The sequence below is a fragment of the Pygocentrus nattereri genome, chromosome 23 (genome assembly GCF_015220715.1).
Source record: "Pygocentrus nattereri isolate fPygNat1 chromosome 23, fPygNat1.pri, whole genome shotgun sequence".
Taxonomy (NCBI): Eukaryota; Metazoa; Chordata; class Actinopteri; order Characiformes; family Serrasalmidae; genus Pygocentrus; species Pygocentrus nattereri.
In genome coordinates, this window is record NC_051233.1 from 26,397,406 (window position 1) to 26,422,057 (window position 24,652).

Below are 24,652 nucleotides of genomic sequence, written 5' to 3' on the forward strand. Positions count from 1 at the left end.
GACGACAGCAACACCAACAATTCCCACCGTCCCTTTGTTCAACCAAATTGGAAGTAAACTCAACTGGCTGTGCTCCCCTTTTGTCTTTCCACGGAAAAAGTACGCCGCCTACCTGCGCGTGGGTGTGTCTCTTATTACTGGTTTCTTTCACCATCAATGGGGGGTGGGGGGGTGGGGGGGGGGGTGGGGTTGGGGGGGGGTGTTGCTGGAGCCTATCCCAGCGGTCATCGGCCAGAAGGCAGGACACACCCTGGACAGGTCGCCAGTTCATCACATCACTTTATCATGTTTGAAAATTTTATAAAGCAGAATTTCACAAACTAATGACTTAAAATAAGATCCCTTACAGAGCTCCCTTGATTCTTGTGAGCTATCAAATTATAGACTTATTTCAAATGTTCATATTAAAGATATTGGAGAAAACTGTGGCTCAGCAACTAAATTCCTATTTGCATATCAATCACAGACATAAAAAAATCAGTCTGGATTTAGCCCTCATCATAGCACAGAGACAGCACTAGTGAAAATGATGTACTTAGTGAAAAGTGGATGTACTTATTTCACATGCATATTGATGTAAACAAATATTCCATGCTCCATTTCCAAGACATATTGCATTGTGCTTTTGTTTTATACTGACTCTGCCAACAAAATAAATAATACAAAACACAGCTAGTACAGAAGCATCTCATACACTGCAACAGTACAATGTCAAAATATGTTATTTTAGGAAAATAATCACACCACACAATTACATCATTCTACCATGTTAAAAAATACATTTTACAATAATCATTGTTTATTTCAAATGCTATGCTTTCTGGTCATTATAATTTTACATTATTAAGTGTGGTCAGTGGTAGAGGGGGGCAGTACACTTACTTTCATCTGCATTAAATGGCATCTAATTAACACAAGCACTAAATACAGTTATGAACGAAACAAATGGTCAGAGGTAATTTTTGAGGACGATTTCTTGATGTACTTGATGAATAGGGACTTAAAATAGTTTTCTATCTGATATACATGTAAATATTTTTGCATTATAGCTGGCATTTTGTAAGTATATATAAAGAACATGACTTTAATATTAGGTATTTTAGCAGTGAAGTGCAGTGAAGTGTAGGAAAGATCTGAAAGTCTTTCTAAGTGAATGTGTTTAGATTTTTAGCCAGGTTTATAAATATATTTAAATAGCTGGGATGGCTTATGATTTGGGTCTGGAAACCTTATATTTTGCGAACACTCCTGGTATCCACCCATTCTAGGTGTAGTCTTGGTGAGGAGCAAACCAGGTCAGGAGAAAGAACGAATATTTACCTGTCTGTAAACTGATTAATGATGTTAATGGTATTTGCTTTTTCGGTGTAGTCTACTTCCATATGTGTATATTCGTGTTCCACTAAACTAATAGTTTTTATAACGTAATCAATCAAAGCAGTGGAAAAGGCTTGTGGAGTTATATATAAAATGATTAAGAAATTGTTTAGTAATGATCAAATGCTACTTAATCATTACCTATGTTCTATGAGTCTCTTTGAGCCTTACCATGTCTAAGTGAATAGTGAGCTACTATGATGCTTTATGTGGATGTTACACACTTGGGGTGGGATTAGAGCATGCCTCATGAATACATGAATTCTAAAATAAGTCTAATGCTGATTGTGAGTGATTAGTTTTAAAATCTGTAACATTTTCAGAATAAGTTTCATAAAATGCACTTTGGTGCCCACTTAGTTTATAAAAAAATGATAAATACCTAAAAAAAAAAAAAAAAAACTTTGCACTTGGCTTCCAGTGTTTTGCTTTACTTGAATGTAAACTAGATCTCTCTGCTGTTCATTATGTGCTTCACTAGCAGCCTAATTAACCTTTATATCTGTAAACTCTTGAATCTTTGGTTCTCCATCTCAGCAAATGAAATACATTCTCCATCTCATTACATTAAATGCACTTTATTTCATTCACTGGTAAAGCACAGTTTAATAAGTGTTTACTAAAGCTGTATAAAAAGGAAATGCATTCATTCAAATCACTGACGCATTCAGTGCATGCAGTTTGGCAATAATTGATATTAGAAAAGTAAGTGATAGCAGGCAAAAGAAAAAAACAAAAAACTTTGTTGTAAAATGTCAGGATTGGTAGCTATTCAATCACTATTATCCAGTGCTTCACAAAGCAACAGCATTTCAACAACAAATGTTTATCAATTACCTGCTATAACCTATGCTATGACATTGTCAATAACAATTGATCAATAACCTGAATGTATACTTACACTAGAACAGAATATGGTAAGGACAAATATCCAACAATCAAGGATATAGATGATTAGAGTAATATTAAAAGCGATAAATGCAGGTCTGGCTACTGATTGTTTTCAAACTGTCCTATAAAATTATGCTGCAACAGTTACATTTTTTCAATCAAGATTATGTAGAAAGAAATGTTCATTTCTAAGAAAAATGTTTTACAGTCTTTGGATAAAGTCGTAATAGACAGTTTGAACGGTATTTTAATATGAGAGACCTCAAAGTAAAAGATACTAATGTAATATTTGAAATATCAAAACATTTGGCCTACAGGGCAGATTAAATGTCGTGTGACTGATAACATACTGAACTCTGATACATAACATCATCAAATTAGCCAGCAGCAGTGGAGTGAGATTTCCACCAAACATCCTTGGACTTCTTTTTTGGATAAATGAGCTCAGTCTTGAGTGAACCTTTTCAATTCTTCCATGTCCTTGGAAACATCTAAAATGCAAAAGAAATTTGATTCAATATCTAATATCAATATCTAATATCAATATCTCTTACATGTAAATACATAATTTAAATAATATAGTCATTCAAAGAATCAATAGAGATAAAAAAGCAGACATTAAAAAAACAAACATTATACAAATACTATATAATAAACACTATATATATATATTTATACACTAAGTACTATGTTTAAAAAAACATACAATACATACAACAAAATTATGATTATGATTTTTCATTTGACAAATACTAACCAGTGTTTTACACAGCTCATCAAACATCTCTGTCTTTGCCTTCTGGTGTCAATTACCCATGCATCTATGATTCACTCCTCAGCCAGTCTTCCATTTAAGTATAGAAGTTATGGGAATAATAGGCTGTAATACGCCTGGGAGCTAAAAACATACCAACTTAATAGAACTTGTGTAAGAATATTGTGAAGAAACAACTTTGTAATTTAGGTAACGCACAACAGAGAATATTACATTCAAAATTTTTATACCTTCATAGAGTGATTTAGCAGATTAGCATAATCATATTAAATTTGTATAATAACTGTGAAAAGATTATCATCCACACCTGCAAAATGTACCATGTAGCAAAAGATCGAGAACAATAAATATAATCCTAGAGTACTGTTTAGTTTGATTTCCCAAATCACAAAAAATCAGGCAGGTACTGAACCACAAATTCTGGGCAAATCTCACCAGTGAAGTTTTTATGGGCTTCTTTAATAATAAAATTTAAAATATTAGACAACAAATTCAACCCACAGTATTAAATCTAACTTGGCTGTCATCTGACTTGGCTGATATTAAACAAAACACAGTTGTAGAAAAAAGACTGGAAACTCTTTACCCACTTCCACAGCTAGAGCTAGAGAAGATTATCTCCTCTACAAATTGCACAACCTGCACACTCGATGCAATTCCCTCAAAATTACTCAAAGAAGTACTACCAGTTATTATAAACCCTCCTTTAACTATAGTAAACTCGTCCCTTAGTCTGGGCCATGTTCCCAAAGCTTTTAAACTAGCAGTTATCAAACCTCTGATCAAGAAACCAAATCTTGATGTTAGCGTATTGTCAAATTATAGGCCTATTTCTAACTTGCCATTTATATCTAAGATCTTAGAAAAAGCTGTGGCCCAACAACTTAGTTCATATCTACACAAGAACCATATATATGAAAAATTCCAATCTGGAATCAGGCCACATCATAGCACTGAGAAATCTACTTAATTATGTGTTGCATACCAGACCATGCAGCTATTTCATTCGTCAACTGTCTGCATGAAGGGGCAAGGGGCCAATCTGGTCTTAGTGGCAGTTTGAAAAGATTCATTGGCCGATTTCACATGTCCAGGAGGAAACATGCACTAGCCCTGCATTCACCCTCCCAGCTCGGTAGTATCATGTGTTTAGATAGAATCGCTAGAGGCTAAACTAGATTTGGGATGCAAAAAGAAAGTGGTTGTTTGTCATGGTTTGTCAAGTCTACTGAAATCTACTGTAATACCCTGTGAACAATGCTGATTCATGAGTCAACTAGTTAATAGTGGTGAATTGTAACAATAGAAAGAACATTAATCCTCTGTATTTCAAATAAAAAAACACATGTCTACGTCATTAAATTGCTGGTGTGATGTTTAGCAATGTCATAAAGCATTTTTCCGGGTATGGCAGCATGCTAATGGAATTAATATCAAGCATGATATGCATTCAAAGCAATGGTGTATGTCTACAGCTACAGACATGGCAGATTCTCAAGACAACAAGATTTAATTCTATTTCAAATGAGTCAAAATGCATTTTACTCAAATATATTGACCAGTTGCTGTAAGAAGGAAATGCTGAGCATTGTACTGACAAAAAAAGATACATGCCTTGATAAGATCTTCAATGCTGGATAACATCTACAAGATTAGAACTGATCACACATTTACAAGTTCACAAGTTTAACCTACAACTGAATGAACAAATTAAGATAAATTCATAGGGACCAAAACTTTAAAGGGAAGAAAAAAAATACTGTACATCTAAAAAAGTAAATTTCATACTTCTAAATCATCTCATTTGTAAGATTTGTATAAACAATGATAGCAAATAGAAATTTTTGGTTTATTTTTTGGTTTCACAAGTACCTTGTCTCTTCTTGATCAGTAATACTGGTCTTTTTTTGGTTATAGTGTTGTGTCTCCATAATTTCAACTAGCATTCAGTGAAATCAGAAAACAGCAGATGTTATTTCATAGTTTATTTTCATCATTTAACACATAAAAACGAAGCATCAACATTATGAAAAAAAAAAAAAAACATAATGCAGCTGAAGTATAAACATTCGAAATATAAAATACATACCAAATCTACATTTAAAAACCTGTTCTCACTTTTACACAAACTACATATATACACAGATAAGTACTGCATCTTAGTGAGCTGCATAAACCCTTAACAGGAAAGATCCATTTGGTATTAATACACCTGAGCTGAGGAATGCTGTGCTCTATGCTGAGGACTCTGAGGTGAGTGGGACGGCAGTGTTGATTAGATCTCTGGGTAGACTCTCTCTGGCCTCCTGCATTCGCTTACGAGCCCTCTGAAATGCCTCTGCACATGCAAACACACACAAACACCAGTTAATTCAGAGCAGTATTTGATGAGCTCAGTACTGCAGTGTATTAAAGGGCCATTTCTCTTCTATTTTATTTGCCCAACTTATACTTTTAGCGTGGTTTTAAAACACCTCCCCGTTTTCTAAGCCACTTCTTCTTCTGGGTCGCAGGGGTTTCAGAACAGTTGTATTTAATTTTTATGACAATAATCCCCAAACTCAATCTCATGTAGCGTATTCACTGTTTGAAGTGCACTGCAGGTTTTAGAATTTAACAAGCTGTTTTTATCACTGTGACTAATACACTGATCAGACATAACATTGTTTTGAAACATGTTATTGAACCCTCCCTGTTTCAATGCTCATTGTCCATTTTATCAGCTCTACTTACTATATAGGAGCACTTTGTAGTTCTACAGTTACAGACTGTAGTCCATCTGATAACCTGCATACTTTGTTAGTCCCATTGTACCCTGTTCTTCAGTGGTCAGGACCCTCATGGGCCCTCACAGAGCAGGTACTATTTGAGTGTTGGATCATTATCAGCACTGTAGTAACATTGATGTGGTGGTGGTGTGCTACTGTGTGTTGCGCTGGTACAAGTTGATCAGACACAGCAGTGCTGCTGGAGTTTTTAAACACTGTCCACTCACTGTCCACTCTATTAGACACTCCTACCTTGTCGGTCCACCTTGTAGATGTAAAGTCAGAGGCGACAGCTCATCTGCTGCTGCACAGTTTGTGTTGGCCATCCTCTAGTCCTTCCTCAGTGGTCACAGGACGCTGCCCACAGGACGCCACTGGCTGGATATTTTTGGTTGACTATTCTCAGTCCAGCAGTGACACTGAGGTGTTTAAAAACTAAAGCAGCACTGCTGCGTCTGATTAACTCGTACCAGCACAACACACACTAACACACCACCACCCCCCAAATAGTACCTGCTCTGTGAGGGTCTGTGGGGTCCTGACCACTGAAAGGGGCTAACAAAGTATGCAGAGAAACAGATGGACTACAAGGAGATGGTCTTAATGTTATGCCTGATCGGTGTATATGTGAATGGCCTTTATTCTGATTGGGTGTCCTGTACTGGGTGTCTCACTGAAAAAGTCTGGATTGAAATATACTAAACAAATAGTTACAAACTGAGACAGAAAGATGTCAGAGGAAATAAACTTCAGCCATTGTGGATCCTTTGTAAGGCTGCAGATTTAAACACATGACATCACAACAAGGATAAATTCAGTATCCACTGTTTTTGCAGCTTAGTTTCTGTTTATGAACTAGTGAGTAAATGTTACATTAACATCAACTATCAAATTCTTTTAGTTAAAAAAGAAAAAAGGGTGGTTTTCTATGAGATGGGCAATTTTATGGTATTTTAATCTCAGCTTTACCTAGCACATTATAGACAGATCCCTGCTGACTGTGACCACCCAGCTGGTCTAAAACAGTCTGCCGCCTCTTCCTCAGAGTGTTGGCGTCCACAAATGCCCTGTGATAAGACAGCAACATACTTATTACAAATCAGAATAACACTGGAATCATAAAAGTAAAAACAGTATTGCTGAGTGTTTCCTTTAGCTAACCGGGCATGCTGGATGCAGTTGAGGTTAAAAGTGACACTTCCTGTTGTTTGTGTTCGAAATCCAAACCGGCTCAGTCGGTCACCCTTGGAAAAATGAATGAAATCAAAATTACAAAATGTAAACGAAAAAAATTCCTCTGTTCTCCAGTCTTATAATAGCCCTCTTAGATGAATTGTATCTGTTTCACCAGTGGACATTACTGGTATGACTGACCTTGAATGTACCCGATATCCTCACATCACTGATGTCCTCCAGTTCAGGAGCTCCACCGATAAAGAAGCGTCTGAGTTCTGCCACCGTGCCTGTCTGCAAGGGCCTCCACGTGTGGCATGTCACTCTGTGGTATCCTGACAGCATGCACAAACATACATTATACATACACTTTGTGTTGGAGTCCTCTTCTCCTTTCAAATTGATATAGTAATTTTATTTTTTAGGTCCTACCAGGTGTTGAGGGTATGACTAGGTAACCATAACCCTCGGTTCTGTAGCGCTGCCAGAAATCCAGGGACAGAACCTTGAAGTACAGCACTGGCCATTGCGGTAGTGAGTCTACCTCGAAAAAACAAAGCAAATAAACAAAAAAAACAAAAATCAAGATCAATACCAACTCCTTCTTTTTTCTAGTATTTTATATTCTTTCTGTCTCATATATGGAAATGAGATCTGTTCTGATTGGCTGTCCTGTATTGTGCTTATGTACTACAACAAATTATTATTTCATAAGGATGTGGGCCCTTTAAAGGAGTAGTCTGGCAAACAATCAAATTTACAGTTATCCCTTTTCTTTAAATGCAGTCGATCAGCCAGGGCATGTTTGACATTTGAAGTTTGCTTCTTTAGTTTTGCACTGGAGCTACAAAGTTAATGCAGCTAACCTTACAGCACACCAATCGACATCATACAAACTGCTTACCTAAATTATCACACACTTGTCTTAAACCATGTTGAGTTGTTGAGTAATCTCAAATAGACTTGGTTTCTGACACTGTATCACATTCTGTTCTGTCTTTTATAGGAAATAGTACAGCAAAACCTTGCCGATCAGATGAATGACTACATTAGGGAAAGGGGAAAACTATGTAATCAGATTTACTATACAATTCCAAAGCCATTGGCTCAAAACATGATTTTAAAAAGCTGAAAATCTCACCCTCTGACTCATCCTCTTTCCTGAAGAAGGACTCAAAGCTGAAGGGGTAGGAGAAAAAAGCCACATCGTCCTGGACACAGAGTACATGATTGGGTCAGGCTTCCCTCACTCATTATGTGAATCGGCAACCTATATAGTAAATTCACCCAGTCTTTGATCTGATTCTCACCTTCCCTAACGCACGCGTCCGGCACGTCTGGGTCACACCAGAGAGACTTTGGAACGGCACGCTGGACCAACCTGAGGAGCACACAAAAATTCTTATGACGTCGCACCACCAAACCTGGGGTCTAATTTCAATAACACGAAAAGCTTGTCGTAGTTGCATACAATATCTTTAAAAATTCTGACGTGATGCTGATCCTGTGGAAATCTCACAGGCTGTTGTAGGAAGGCTTAAACATTTAAGAACATGGCGATGTCTAGAGTGATGAACACAGCTGTAGATGATTCCTTAAAATGAAATTTCTATTTTTCAACATTTCCACAAAATGAAATCTCTAAGTAAACAAAGTCATTTGGTAAGGTCTGAGGTGAAATTGTGCATTGTAAAGAAACTTGTAAAGAATTGGTCACAGTGGTGACGTCTGAAGTCTGAAGATGTCCGAAGCATTTAATGCCTCTAAATGCTACATCACATTCAGCAGCGATCACCAACCCTGGTCCTGGATATTTACATTTAGGTGGAATCTAGTTCCAGCCACACCTGCTACAGCTAATTGCCTAATTCAGGAGTCCTTGAATGGCTGGATCAGATGCATTAGTCTTAGGTAAGTGGGAGGCAACATACAGTACAAGATGCTGGTTGGAACAAAACTCTGCAGGAAAGTAGCTCTCCAGAAAGAGAGCTGGTGACCACTGACATAAAATGGTTAGTAATACATTGTCTCAGACACTGTTTTGCAATAAATGTTTGGCCTAAAACATATTTTTAAAATGCATTCAGGGTGGGGAAGTACATGCCGGTGCCAAAATGTCCCCAAATGAAAATAAATCACCTCCAAAAGAAAGTCATCAAAATAGCATGTAAAAAGAAGGCATGTAGGCTCAGTGGATGTATTGGGTAGAAGATAAAATGACTACATTTGTGTTGTAAACACCTTCCTTTCACCACAGTGGAGAAATCTGAGTTGGTATGTTTCTCTAAAACGCACCATTTCACTTCAAAACCATCTCTGATTCCAAAATTTGGAACACTAGTGTATTCTAATGTGAGGTGTAGCTCACTCACTGTTGGGCAGCTCTAGAAAGAAGTGAACATACAGGTTGTCGTACTCGTAGCCCTGAGCAGAAACTGTGAAACAAAAAACATGATTTATCAGTCTTTTATACATCCATGCAGAAATACACTGGCCTGATGTCTGTTCTGATAATTCTCACCTATCTCACCATTAACCAGCAGACGGAGAATTCCCGGGGGTGGCTGCAATTGAACATCATTTGAAATTGACAAATCATAAGACATACATGTTACATTTACATTAATATACATCAAGTGAACTCATGATTACCAAATGTGGTTGATGAAATGGAGGCAGATGTGTGTATAAAATGAGTGAATAGTTTATTTCAGTAATCAAAATTAAACCATTGCAACTTTTAGATGAAGAACAGTGATATACATATGGGTTCCTACCATTTCAAAGTCCTGCCCAACTAGGCTGTTGAGGTAATCTTTATGGCGACTGTAAAGCTGAAGAGAGAAGTTGGTTTATGAAGAGATTATTAACATAGACATTGAAAGTCTGAAGTTTAAAAATACTGATATCATAATGTCTACTTATGCATGGTCACTGGCGTTTCCCATGTGATGATCATGCACCAGGACTCAGATGGCTGTTTTTTTTGTGGTTAACAGTATAAAGTTTAATTACATATGCATTTCATTCAGTTTTACTTTATCACAAGATAAGATAAGATAAGATAATCCTTTATTAGTCCCACAGCGGGGAAATTCACAATTCACAATCATCATTACTGTCTTTACTTGCTCCTGATGCTGAGATTTTCGTTGGGAGTGACAAGGCTGGACAAGATTAGAAATGAGCAGATCAGAGGGACAGTGATTAGAAATGAGCAGATCAGAGGGACAGTGAAGGTGGAGCAGTTTGGAGATAAAGCCAGAGAGGCCAGGTTGAGATGGTTTGGACATGTGTTGAGGAGGAATAGTGGATCTATTGGGCAAAGAATGTTGGAGATGGAGCTGCTGGGTAGAAGGAGAAGAGGTAGACCTCAGAGAAGGTTTATGGATGTAGTGAAGGTGGACATGGAGATGGTTGGTGTAAAAGTAGAGGAGACAGTGGATAGGGCAAGATGGAGGCAGATGATCCGCTGTGGCGACCCCGAAAGGGAGCAGCCGAAAGAAGAAGAAGACTGTCTTTACTTGCTCATTACTATGAACTAGGCCTCGACCAATATATATATATCGGTTGGGTGATATTGATATCCCACAATTTAATCAGAATCTGCAAAAATATTGTTGATAATTAGTGACTTTTTGTTGTATTGAAGGGATTCTAACCACAATCTTTCAGCTACAGGGTTAAACCACAAACAAATGAGCTACTGCTGGAGTAACCAACATAAGGCACACCCTGTTTAACTATGTGAGCAATACAGACTGAACAGGTGAATCTAAAAAAAAACAACAGCATCCAAAAAATAAAAACAGGTGAAATATAAAACTTTTACTATCAGTAATGGTATTACACAAAAACCTTTTTCAGGAAGAGAACTAATAAGATTAACTTACAGAAACCTACACCTTCCACCACTAGTGCTACGATATATGTCATTTAAGACTGTGGGGTTTGTGCTGCGTTTGACCATCATATCACTCAGTAAACCACTGCTTAACTAACACTATTGGAGAATAAAATCTAAAATACGAAAATCTTAATATTATAATTACCTGAATGTTTAGCCCTCTTAAATCGGCTCCCTATTTCAGGCTATAAAACTGACTATAATGTTTGTCTCGTGTGTTTTCAGACATGTGGCAGATGCCTATATAGTCTAAAGTACAGGCTAAATGTTATTCACTTAACAGATGATGTTGTTTGTTTTCTTAATGCTCACATCTTTGTACATGCGCTGCTCTCGCTGTTTCTCCTCTGCAGGAATGGGAGCGGACATATTCTCCAGATAAAGACGCCACACCTCTCTCTTTTCTCCCTCCGTCTCCAGCCTAGTGTTGAGCAAAAGCACAAACATCTGTACATTTTGCCTGAGCAGCAGCAGTATCAGCATTTCTCCGTCTGACACATCAACAGCATGCAGTCTATTAACATGGGTAGTAATTTTGATGTGTCCCTATAAAATCCCACTGACTTATAACAGAAGCCATATGGCAGTCGCTAAATTTCTTCAGTAAACATTTATTTCAGGTATTTTTTGCAGAACGCTTTCAAGAATTCATTCGTCCACAGTGTTTGGAAATTAGGTTGTAAATCAATGATTCTTCTTTATGGGATTTTTTTCTTTGTTCTTTCCAGGATTTAAGAATTTTGGTAGTACGTCTAAAGTGTAGTGGTGTGAGGGCTGTTTTCATAAGTTCCTGACTGACTGCTAAACCAATGTATCCAAGAAAACCCAAGGGAAAGGGAAAGTGACCGATTTTTTACTGCGTTCGTCCATCCTTCAAAACTGAATAGAACTTCAAAAGAAGAGCATTTTTTCATCCATCTCATCCTAATGCCCGCTAACAACTATAACATTTGATTTATACAGTCGTATGTTTATTTTAAAAAATTCAGCACCTGCTCAATGGCCTTGTTAAATAGTGTTCGAGCGTTTGAATGGACAGCGGAAAAAAAAGGCTGACTTGCCTGTAGGGTCCTCTGTTGTTGTTAAAATCAGGTTTCAGTGTAATTACTCCATTGCTGTCTGCTCTTACGGTGCACAAGACATATTCATTCTCCTTCAACCCCAGTCTGTAAAACCAACGGGAACACAAACAGTGACCAAAACCTCAGTACCTGCAAATGAACTGGACTACTGATAGACACACTGCAGTCTATAAAAGCAAATCAAATAAGTTAAACAGAATGTGCTGTGCTGTTTCACTCACTTTCCAACTGGACCCAGGTCTCCCATGATGTGCATGGTCTGCATTGGTGTGTTGACAATGTGGCTGTTCTTCATAAATTCTTTGGACGGTTCCCATACTACCAAACGTGTCTTGGGAACATTGGTGTCTCTAAAAAAACAAAAACATAAAGGGATTAAGAATCAAAATGTTTATTTTTCTGAAACGAGCTCAATTTACATTGGTCTCCAATTTATACTGTAAACCATTTGGACCTCTCTACCCAATAGGACAGCAAACATATTTTATTCTATATATATATGGCTTATTAATTGTATTTCTGAAGTATTTAAGTAACAAAGTAGCATGTGTATGTTAAAAATTAACTCTGAATGAAGCCCACCTAATTTTTTGGCCCTCGGCCCACCGCAAACATTGTACTTTGGCTTTCAAGACAAAATTTGGGCACTTTGCTCTAGAATTTAAAGAACTTTAGGGTGATGATTATGAGAGAACTCTACTTACACTGGGCGTCTCTCTTGGCGTCTGTGTCTTATGTTTGCCATGCGGTCTGCTAGGAAGGTGGGCCTGGTCTGGGCTGGAGTCATCAGACTCTGAGCCTGCTGCTCACATAATTAACACATATTATGAATTGTATGCAGTTTCTATACAGTGTCAACATTTAACACATTTAACCCGTACACTTTACATACACTGGACTGCTTTATTTAGTACCTCGTACCCACCCTCACTGGTCATTTTAGCAGAAACACCTACTATATAGGTGTACTTTGTAGGTTTATAATAATAATAATAATATAAACCTAACAACTATCATGTATAATATCTGGATAGCACTGGTCCTGTGAAGGTTCCTTTTCAATTATAGACTAGGTAGAAGGTGGCTGATAAAATTTGCAGCAAGAGGTGGGCTACAGTCATTAAGCGAATCTACGTGGTAGGTATACTACATTTAATTTCATGAAAATCTTTGTACTATGAAACCATTCTTTCCACGGAGAAGGCAACACTCACCTCCTCCCAGTTGGTATAGCGATCAAAGTCTGTGTAAGTAAAAATACGCTGATTCCTTCTTTTCTTCGATTTTTCCATTGCCACGATTTCTGCATGATACTGTTTCTCCAGGGGAGTCTGGCACACGGACTCTGTCTGGTACAGGTCCACTTCATACTACATATAGGTGACAATAAAAATCTATAGAGCATCAGTGGATAAAATTCTCAAAACACTGTGTTTCATGAACTCATACCTGACTGAAGAACTTCTCCTGCCAGCCCACCACCAGCTCTTCTTCATCGCCAGCTAAACGAGAAGGAAAGTGATAAAGCACAGGTGTTTTAGCAGCCAGTGACAAACCTCCGACTGCTCTCTCCTTTTCATCACATACTTGCACTTGACCGTGACTGAGAGACAAAGGTGTTGAGCTCGATGACACCTCGCTCCTGCTGGCTCAACACTTGCTGCTGCAGATGGTGTGAGAGGGCTGTGGTTGAGGTCACTCGCTGGATTCTGACTCTACACAAACACAAAATTTCCTCCATAATCAACATTTTTGCAGCTTACTGTACACAATAGGACACTAAATGACCCCAAATTAACTCATTAACAATGCAATACATCCATCCGAATCAGCTTAAATAAATACCAATGATGAACACAATGAATGTGCTAATCCACCGAAAAAAGACTCCCACATTATACAACCATTAACCACCAAGTCTAATAAATAAATAATTATAAAATAGCAATAAATAATAATAATAATAATAATAATAATAATAATAAAAAAATAGCAAAAGCTCTGAATCTATACCCTGTTTAATTTGTTGAATGTTCTGCTGTTTGAGGCACATGCAGTGTTTTAAGAAAAAATAGCACCTGAAGAAAACATTCTTTTTTCTTATTAAAACAAGACATATGTGGGTTCAATGATGACTTGCATGGTAAATAAAACAGCTGTTACTGCGTTGTAGACATCGAGACCCTTGGTTTCTATCACCACCACTGTGAAGAAATCAGTCCTTAAGTTTCTCTGCCGTAAAACTTTTCAAACTAAAGCCCAAAGACTTTGTTTTCACATCAACGATGTGATTACACAGACATTTTAAATACTGTGGGTATTCCTCTTTAAAATGACTCTCAGTGCTTGTCCTTTCCAAGAAATCAAATGCCTTTTTCAGTGCTTTTTAAACTTTCCTTTGCATGCTCAGTTTTCTTGCTATTTGTGAGCATCATTAACTTGCACCACTGCAAGAGAAAAACACTTTGGAAGCGTTAGGGAGAGCAAATGAGAGCAAGTCTAGGTACCTTTTAATGACACTTTCATATTTTTCAATCCCACACTGAACAATAAGAGATGTAACCAACTGGAACCTAAATGTGAGGTATGTGTTTATACTGTTACACCACATACGTAATCATTATTTTATTGAATACATCTATTCTCTCTCCAAAATGCAGTCCCTATATTAAAGCCCCCACAGTCCAATCAGAGAGCTGCACTGATATCTTTTCCAGGAGGACACTTTTCCAGTGCTCACCTAGAAAGAGACATACAATCGATTACACACCAAAACCCATAATAATAATGGGAAAGGTCTAAAGTATCTCTGATGACTCTTTATCACAGACCAAACTTAGGCATCGTTTCTCCCCTGCGCTTTGGACTGTTCATTTTCAGTGACCGTTTATTAAAAACACAGTGAAATATTAGCTAGGGTTAATATTTTAGCATGAAATACGTTAAAAGGCTTCGATACATAGCAGTACCCTAAATTTGTGACCATGGTAATTTAAACATTTCAAAAAAATATTGGGTTTTATAGAAGTTAGCCCCATACAGTTTCCGACGAGGCTCAAATCAGATTCGGGTTCGACTTTTCCCGTTCCACCTTAAATAGTGCAGCAGTTACAGTCTCGCGGTGTGGCGTTATAATAATAACTACTGCACCTCTTAAGGTGGAACGGGAAAATTCGAACAAGAAGCTGGTGAATAGAAAGCTGAATTCAGCTTTGTCAGTTTCCGAAACATTTTCTGAGCTTCCATTCGCCTCCAAATCTCAAAATAAGCGCTTTTAGAGCTAATAAGGCACTTTTTGCAGAACTGCGCAAGATAAGCTCACTGTCACAACCAGCTAGCTAGCTAGCAATGCTGTCTGTCTGGGTAGCTAGTTAGCCTTGAGCTAACGCTACACAATGCTTGTAGCTGCACTGAAAGGAATCGTTAACATACCTTATCCTGAAGTTTTTCACCGCGTCGCGGGAGCGGTAGACGGCTTCCCCGGTGTCAGTACACCACACCTCAGCCATACCAACTACTTCTAATCGCTGGATTAACGGCAGGCTACGCAGCTAACGTTAGCTACCGCGTAGGGAGAGAAACAGCGAAGAGAGGAGAATAACTCAGCATCACTGCTGAAAGCTGTACGGGTGCGGAATGTAACTTTGTCCACAGCCACCGGCACGGATCCCCATAATGTGATCAAACATATAAGAGTTCACAGGCGCTTTTCTGCTGAAAGGATAATAACAATCCGCCAAACTTACGGGTTAACGTTAAGAACAGCGTCCTGTTGCTTGGTAACGTGAAGTACATGTGGCTCGTGCGCATGCTCGACTCAAAGACGAGGCGTAAACACTGGGAATGGGCGCGTCTCAAATCGACCCGTTTAGGGAACGCGCACTTCGAACGAGAGTTACCTGATTAAGCCATGAAGGACAATTAAAAAAAACTTTTTTTGCTGTCAGCCACTTTGTCTAGAACGTCGTAAACTTCACATAAAATGGGTAAAATTAAGGTCATTGGTAATCTACAGGCTACAAAACACACATTTTTCACAGTTTTACACATTGCACATATTTGACCTCACTGTAATTCACTTTGCCTCGCTTTTAAGCACTGTTAGATAAATAATCTAGAAAAATATATTCCAATTTAAAATAATATAATAAATGCCTAATATATTTTTCTTTAAAAATGTTTGTGGTTATTCATTTAAAACGCATGTCTTTCTTACAATTTTTGATTAACTTAAAACTGCAATAAAAAAACTTGCAAAAATGAAATAAAATAATGTCTGCACTGTCATGTGACGCTTAAAACTATGAAATGTCATAGTGGATTGTCAAAACCTGCATCCACTAAAGTACTAACTGGTGTAAAAGCCTTTGAAAGCGCTGGCTTATTGTGAGTGTTAATTTTTTCGAAGGGGTATTTGAGGAGGGAGGCGGAAAGTTCCGACTGCCCAGTCGCCATAAACGCACCGCTAGTTCACTACATAGTGGACAAGAGTCGATTTGAGACGCGCCCAGTAACTACAACTGATCTAGGAACGGCGCCCCGGAACATCTCTCCCACATGTGTGCTAGTCAGGTCTGAATAACAAGAGAGTTTTGGTCTTTAGCAAGCGGGTTAGTGAGTTTATTGGACAGAAATATGTACATTTTTATGTAAAATATCTGTTTTTGACGACTGCTGGAATGTGTCTGTATGTCCGTCCTTAAACGTTACTGATAGTGAGGGGCTAATTGCAAGCTAGCTAACAGCTAACCACATTGGCGCTTACAGAGATAGGTTAGGTTAGCTAGCCAGAGAAACCTACATAAGTTTAAACGTTTGGAAAATTTACAGACTGTTTAACCTTCCTTCAAGTTTGTAAAGTGGACAGCTAACACATTTTATTACTGTCACTCATTCATAGCATTTCCCAGCTGAAAATGTGGAGAGCAGCCTGTAGGTGTTCCTGTGTGATCAGGAATAACAGGTATTCTCCAGTGGAGTTGTTAGGAGTTCTTTACTGTGGTGAAACACAATATGCTTCTTATCATTCCACCAAACCTCTTCTTCTTCCAAAAGACACTGGTTTGAAACTTGTGGAAAGGCTGAGATGTAATCTTTTTACATCTTCTGGTAAACTGTCCAGGACTGCTGGTTTTCCTTCTACAAAAAGGCCACAAAGCAAAGAGCCCCCAGCATCTTATCCTGGGAGGAAAGTGTCCTCTGAACTGCAGAAGCTCAGTTTGGAGGACTTCACAGAAGCTGAAGCTCAAAAACTTAACAAGGGCACCCAGAAGGTCAGGACTGCTCAGGTCAAAGTCAGAGGAGCCAAAGAACATGACATGGTGTTTGGGGTGGCCCCGTGTTTACTGGCCTTAACTCAGGCCAGGAGGACGCCCAGTCGTCTCTTCGTGAAGAGCAGTGAAGGACATCCGAGAGAAGCCGTTCAGAGGGTTTGTGAGGAGGCCCTTAGACATGGAGTTCCAATCCAGCGAGTCAGTAAGAGGGAACTGGACACGATGACTGGTGGAATGGTCCACCAGGGGGTGTGCCTTCAGGCAAGTCCTCTAGGCTTTCTCACAAAAGAGAAATCCACAAGACCTCAGCATGGTGGACACCCTCACCCACTGTGGCTTGTCCTGGACGGAGTGCAGGATCCGATGAACCTTGGTTCCATTCTACGCACTGCCTATTTTCTTGGAGTGGACAGAGTAGCTAGTAGCATTCGGAACAGGTAAGTTAGTATTTTTTCATTTGGTGGATTTTTATTGTTACAAGCATTTTTAAATTTCATATGTACAGTGTTGTGAGAAAGTATTTCCCCTCTTCCCGCTTTCTTCTAGTTTTTGCATATTTGTCACAGTTAAATGTTTCAGATCATCAAACTACTTTTAATATTCGACAAAATAATCCAATTAAACACAAAATGCTGTTTTTAAATAATGATTTCATTTATTGAAGGAAAAATGCTGTGCAGCCAAAAAAGTCAACCACTAAATCAACCAGTTGACCTAATTCACTTGATTACTGAGTTCAATTTCATTATCCACACCCAGGCATGATTACTGTCAGACCTGTTGAATCTACAAATTACTTAAATAGAACATGTGAAGCAGACTAAAAGCTCTCAAAAAAGCATGCATCGACAACTAAGATGAACATCAAAAGAACTGCAGGCCTCACTTGCCTCAGTTGAGGTCACTACACAATTCCACAATAACAAAAACACTGGGCATCCATGGGAGAGCCACAAGGTACAAACCACTGCTGACCAAAAAGAGCACAAAGGCTCGTCTCTCATTTGCCAGAAAACATCTAGATGACCCCCAAGAGCTTTGGGATAATATTCTGTGGACTGCTGAGTCAAAGGTGGAACTTTTTGGAAGCCGTGGGTTCCATTACATCTGGTGTGAAGCTAACACTGCATTCCATCATAAGAACATCATACCAGCACTCATACGTGCTGCTTTGCTTCTGCAGAACCTGGACGGTTTGTCATAACTGATGGAATCATGAATTTTGCTTTTTATCAGAAAATCCAACCGTCAGTTCTAAAGCTCAAGCACAGTTGGGTTATTCCGGAGGACGATGATCCAGAACACACAAGCAAGTCCATCTCTTGTAGTGGCTGAGTTGAATCCCATTGTGATGCTGTGACAGGGCCTTAAGCCTTCTGAGGTTTTATGTGTGAGTTTTAATACTGAACAAAAAAGGCAAATCAGAAAGAAAGTTTTGTTTGGATACTATTTTGCTTAAAAAAAAAAAACGTACCTCTCTGCCATGAACAGATAAAAAAAAAAACACATTTTAGATCCAAAGCTTGTCTTAAATCTATCATATAACAGAGACTTAGGCATCAGCCAACATAGCACTGCTATTGGAACAAAACCTTGTATCTGTATTTTTGTCATTGTTCAGTTTTAGACGTAATTTGATGCCTGTAGCTCTATATTGTGTGTAAATTTGACGGACAGTGGACCAACATAAATGGCCTAATTTCGGAGATACAAGGTTTTGTTCCAACAACAGTGATATTCATAGAGGTGTTAAACTCTTGGGACATGTAGTTCCTATCACTACAAACAGTTTTAACTCTATTTATCTACAATAGAGCGTTTCACGTCAAACAGCTCTGAAAGACTTTTACACCTAAAAATGGGTGGAATCTTCCTTTTAAAACTAATACAAAATGTGTTGAATGCTTCCAGTAGCGTATGGTCACTAAACTGCTAATATGAGGCTGCATGCGCAATTTGACTGGCCTACAAGCTCAATACAACATCAAGGAGGTGCTTATTTAAATAAAGAATTGAAGAATCGAATGTTCAGAGCAGTGAATTGTTCACCATATTATAGTATTGAAAAACTAGATAGATACATTTAATGCTTTTGATACATTGCTGACACTGTTAATGAAGTCGCACTGCACTGGGCTCATCTCTTCAAGGGGCATTCTCATCTAAAAATAGAATTGAATGCAATTTGTCTTGTTGTGTGATGCTCTGTAGTCCAGCATTGCATCACTCAGCCTCATCAGTTTGACAGAATTTACAATTTTTAAAATCTTTTGTGTTTCCGGCCATTTCTGTCTTCTCTCACTAAAGTACCTAGTGTGATTTCTGTAAATGCCGCACAGAACTTGGTTGTAATTTTTCCTGATGCATCATTTTAAAACACCTTTAAACCAGACAGTTTCACTCTTGAGACTGTTGAGGCTCAGGTGTAGGAGGTGGCTAGGCATGTTTACAACAGATTGTTATACAGCAATGGTTAAATGTTCTTTTTGGCTGTAATGCCCCTTTAACTGTTTCTGATGCAACTCTGAGTTTGTTTAATTATTAATCAGAATGCATTTAAACATGTTCCCTCTGTTTTTGCAGCTGTCCATTAACCCCAGTGGTGAGCAAAGCCAGTTCAGGGGTTATGGAGCTCATGGATGTGTATGGCTACAGTAACTTGGCTGACGTAGTAAAGGTGAAGTAGTTTTACCCTTTACAGCATGTTCTAAAGAGCTCTTCTGTTTCCTGCCTCTAGAGGGCAGACACAAACCAGAAATCTGCACACAACCTACATCTACACCTGGCCATTATTCATGCATGGTCTCATACATCATCCAGATTATACGTTCCATCTGCATCAACTAGATTGTACCATTAGGGGATGTTGTCATACTCCTTTTAACAAGCTGCTGCTTTACTAAGTTGTCTGATCTGGCAGATGAAACTGGAACAGGGATGGCAGGTAGTCGGCACCGTTGGGTCTGAAGAGGCCGTTTCTGGAGCTTCGGTTGTGTCATGTTCCGAATACAGGATGTCCAAACCTACATTGCTGCTGATGGGTATGTGCTGAACAGACGCATGTCATACATGAGAATAGGAGAGCAGGGTCGGTTGGCACATCTTGACCTACACTCCTCTGTTTTGACACCTGAAGGTCCAGTGTGTCCCAGATATTTCCATTTTTCTGTGTCAAAACACAAAAAAGCGCTCTAAAAATATTAGAGACTTTGACAAAATGCAGTCTTATGCAGATCTTTGACATGTTTTGTTGACACATCCTCTACAGAGAACACACATCTGTATGTTTTAGTTCACAAATACTCGTCATTTGCTGAATTTAGCATATTAGGGGAAAATACAATTATAATAATATGATTAAATTTTTTAAAATTTGTTTTCTTTGCCCATATGTTAAAACCAGCAAATAAATACAAACAACACACTAAACAATGCCGAATTTCAATGAGTTCTTTGTAGAGGATGTGTTTACTGTTTTCACTTATACCAACCAAATATGTATTTTATGTGTAAACTTTGTGCAAACTTCGCTTATGACTGTATTCATTTTAGTTAGTAGATAGGAATCAGACATATTTTAATATAATATTTCCAAAGCCTGTGATGAACAGTGCTAACTAGATAGCAGTAAGTTGTATTGTATTTCAATGTGGGTGGAGTGTTGGTTTGCATACAGTGGAGTTAAAAAAAAAAGGTTTAGAATCACACAAATTAATAATCTTTATTTTATTCAGTAATAAATTACAGTGTAGATTGAAGTACCAGACGCTAGAATGTATTTTAAGGTGTATTATTCAAGATTTGAAGGTTCATGGGAATGCCAAAAAAACCAAAACAAAAGAAATAATAAAATACTGTAATTACTTATAATAACTTCTTGCCTAATAGGTGTTAAATGCTTCCTCATGTTTGTTACAGAAATGTTATTTTGCTAATATTGGACAAATGTCGCCTTAATTTAAAGTTGTAATAATTTCTGTGTATTGGTGTTTATTTTTTATTATGTTAAACCGTCTGAACTTTGTGCCAACCATCCCCATAATGCATGCCAAACAACAACTTTGTAAATGCTTTATGACAAAGTTTATCTGTAAGCTTTCATTTGCTGGTTCTGTTGTTCTCTGATGCGTTTGTGTGTATGTTTGCTGTTAGGTGGTGAAGGTTTCGGTCTGTCTCCTGAACTGCGTCAGCTGTGTGATATTCTGCTCACTGTCCCTCCCAGAAGAGACCTGCACCCTGCTGTGGACTCGCTCAACGTTTCTGTAGCCACAGGTGCCCTTGGATCAGTGTTGGCTTTTCTCATTGCTCCAGTGTTGCTTGTTTTTAATTACCTGAACAATTGGCCTGCCAGCTGAATGAGACATGCCCATTTATAATAGACAACATCTGTAAGAAAAGAGATTAAATTGGAATCAGAATCGTCTTATTTACCAAATATTTGAAGTTTGTTTCAGTGAAATTGGCTTATGTAATTGAACAATATAGATTACTAGGGCTGCAAATGTTTATTATGGTGAAATTGGCACGTGCCACACTGAACCCACAGAACGCTGCAAGATGCAAATGAGCTCTCCAAACAATCACAATGTCTTTTTACTGTGTGCTCTGAGCATCCTGACCAATCCCAGATCTAGATTAGTGTTTGTGTGGGTGTTTTGATAAATCAAGGTGTTCATGTAATCCAACAAAATTCAAGTATTTAATATGCGGACCAATAATGCAGGCAAGTCTTCAACCATGTCACATTATTCATTCACCAATACAGTTTTGACATGTTGTAAAGTAGATGTGGATAATATGCTAATATTTTATTGCTATCATGATAAATTTTATCATCATCATAAAGAACAGTGCCTTGATAGAATAATGACCATACTGTGGAGATCATCAGTGCTTAAAGAACACAGATCAACTATGTTTCATTACTAAGAGAACATAATTAGTCCAGTTAAATTAGATTTGGTGCAGCACAGTATGTGAAATGTTGAGTGAAAATGATTCACTGTGGGGGAAAAAAAATGTTGTAGACTTTAAAAAAAAAGTAAACTTGCTGCAATAGTTCAGTGAACTTGTAATAGTAAGTAGTTCAGTGAACTCAAATGTAGAACGATCTGTTTGCTTATTATTTAAAGTTCAACTTGTTCAACTTCACTGCAGTACAGTTGCTTACTTTAAGACACTGTTTATTTATAAAATTTTTTTTTACAGTGTTGCATCTAAAGTGTGATTATGGTTTTTCACTGTGGCATTGCATCTGTCAGTATTGCAAAGTGTACTGTCCCGCAAAAGTGTCATGATATTTTTGCTGTACTGGCCTTGCTGCAAAGTATATTGCAGTTGCAATGGATAGTAATTAAGGATGGAAGTGATTAACAGATTAATTAGCAAATAAACAATTGTTTGACAAATGCTGTTGGCCAAAAAATGATTACATTTCCAATAAACAACAGTTCCTATTTGAATAGGCGATTTTATCATTCGTGTCCATTGAGGAACATTTTTGGATTAAACGTACAATAGACTATTCATTATCATAGATATCATAGATAGACATCTACAAAACAATGAAGCACGCTGATATAAATAGTGGTGTTTAGGACCACCTTTCTAGAGGACGATAACACTACAACAATGTATGTACCCTATCAAAATCAAACATCTGCAGACAGACAGCTGTTTTGTCCAAGTTCTCTAAGGGAAAGTGTGATGCCTGAAGAAATCGCGTATGGATGTGCAAAGAAAGATGTGGTGGATGTTGACAGTTTGCGGGGGCTACACTAAGCCAAAGCTGCCCCAATCATGGAATTTGTTTGTTTTAATTTGGGCCAATAATGAGTGGGAAATAGAACATTAGAACTTCAGAATATAGAACTTTCATTTTAGTATAACTTTTAGTATTTGATCATATATTCATGAACATACAAGAGTAGACAGACACTCGGTATAAACAAAACCAGGTTCTTATGGAGCTTATGTTTAATAATTTAATTATTTCAGGTCGTTCACTTCATATACACACGTATGCCTGGCCCCGTTGATTGGTATTAGGTTTCACAGTCCATGCAGGAAACACTTAACCGTTAATAGAGATTTTAGTTGATGTGTGCGTATGTCACGTAATTTGAATGGCTTCAAGCGTGGCTCAAACAATAAGACTTTAAACCTGAAACAGTCTGTTCACATCCTTAGTTTTAGGGTTGCTATTTAATATTAATTACTGGTGACTGACGCTCGGTTACCTGTTAAAATAGTTTGCCAAAATGTGCGTCCCATATAGTAATATATTCATTATAATTATTATACTAGTATTTTGTCCATATTTGTGATGCCCTGAAATAGTGAATAAGTAAAACAAATAAATAGTTTATAGCCCCAAAGCAATACGTAAACCTCATGTACAGAGTGGCTTTTTAAAATGATCAAAGTATTGTTATCACATCAGCTTTTTTTGTCCCTTTGACCCTAATTCACTCTCTCTTTCTCCTTCTCTCGTCAGGCATTCTGTTGCACTCTATCCTCTCGTCATGCAGAGCTGGTTGATGTTAATGATGATAATGAGGCCGAGGATGATGATGCTGGTTTATTTACTTGGACCTCTTCCCATTTGCTCCCTACAGTGCTTAATGACTGGATTATTTCATCAATTAGCTATCAGCGGGCCTGAGAGAACCCATTGATCGTAAGGCAAAGACTGGTGATTGCTCTTTTGGCCTGTTGTTTGACTGCATCCATTAAGGAAAAAGTTGAATGGAAAATTATAGGACTTAAACACCAACATGCAGCACACTGTTTTCAAAATACTGTTATAGATTATATATGTTGGTTTTTTTTTGAAGGTATAGCATTGAAGATTAAAATAAATGTGTAACGATAAAACTAAGAACACATGGTCATCACTCAACGTGTGCAAGTATTTGTGGGCTATAATAATCAAAAAATCTAATTTTCATGTTTTATTTAACTGTATAAAAAATGAGCTGTAAACAGATAAAAAAAACATGTTTTTATTCTAAAGATGACCGTCCCAATGATGACCTTTCGTCTGCAGTACACTAGTTACTTCAGCAGGGGGCACTGTATGTCAGTGCTCATCTGCAGAGTGAACTGGTCCACATGATCTTTCTTGTTTTTCCTTCATTACTTTTTAGTTTTACCTTCACATTTTTCTAGATTTCAGTTTTAAACGATTCTTGTGGGTTTTTTTTTTCTTTTAAAGCTACAGAGTGATCTCCCATAGGCTTCCATAGGGCATAGAACAGTACAGCATCATTGCTTATAAAAACTAATGTACTGCAATGAGGCGGTAAGACCTGATGAGGAATAGAACACATGTCTTTTTATATCTTTCCATTTTTATATCTATATTTTATTGTTTCGTATTTTTAAATCTTCTGGATAGTGATGTG

General features: G+C 37.8%; 2 protein-coding genes across 2 annotated transcripts; one reads left to right on the plus strand and one right to left on the minus strand.

The window, feature by feature from the left end:
• Positions 1-5,097: 5,097 nt before the first annotated feature.
• mks1 (MKS transition zone complex subunit 1) lies at positions 5,098-15,763 on the minus strand. The gene is made up of 18 exons (XM_017700106.2): positions 15,406-15,763; positions 13,561-13,688; positions 13,423-13,475; positions 13,188-13,343; positions 12,678-12,775; positions 12,195-12,323; positions 11,953-12,057; positions 11,204-11,312; positions 9,762-9,818; positions 9,506-9,548; positions 9,357-9,419; positions 8,295-8,365; positions 8,126-8,195; positions 7,417-7,524; positions 7,186-7,319; positions 6,973-7,055; positions 6,781-6,878; positions 5,098-5,381 (listed from the first exon to the last, which is right to left on the minus strand). The coding sequence occupies exons 1-18, from the start codon at positions 15,480-15,482 to the stop codon at positions 5,278-5,280; spliced, it is 1,686 nt and encodes a 561-aa protein (XP_017555595.1). The 5' UTR covers positions 15,483-15,763; the 3' UTR covers positions 5,098-5,277.
• Positions 15,764-16,813: 1,050 nt separating this feature from the next.
• On the plus strand, positions 16,814-24,205 carry mrm1 (mitochondrial rRNA methyltransferase 1 homolog (S. cerevisiae)). Its single transcript, XM_017697608.2, has 5 exons — positions 16,814-17,683; positions 19,830-19,923; positions 20,167-20,287; positions 21,399-21,518; positions 23,743-24,205. The coding sequence occupies exons 1-5, from the start codon at positions 16,890-16,892 to the stop codon at positions 23,784-23,786; spliced, it is 1,173 nt and encodes a 390-aa protein (XP_017553097.2). The 5' UTR covers positions 16,814-16,889; the 3' UTR covers positions 23,787-24,205.
• The last annotated feature ends 447 nt before the right edge of the window (positions 24,206-24,652 follow it).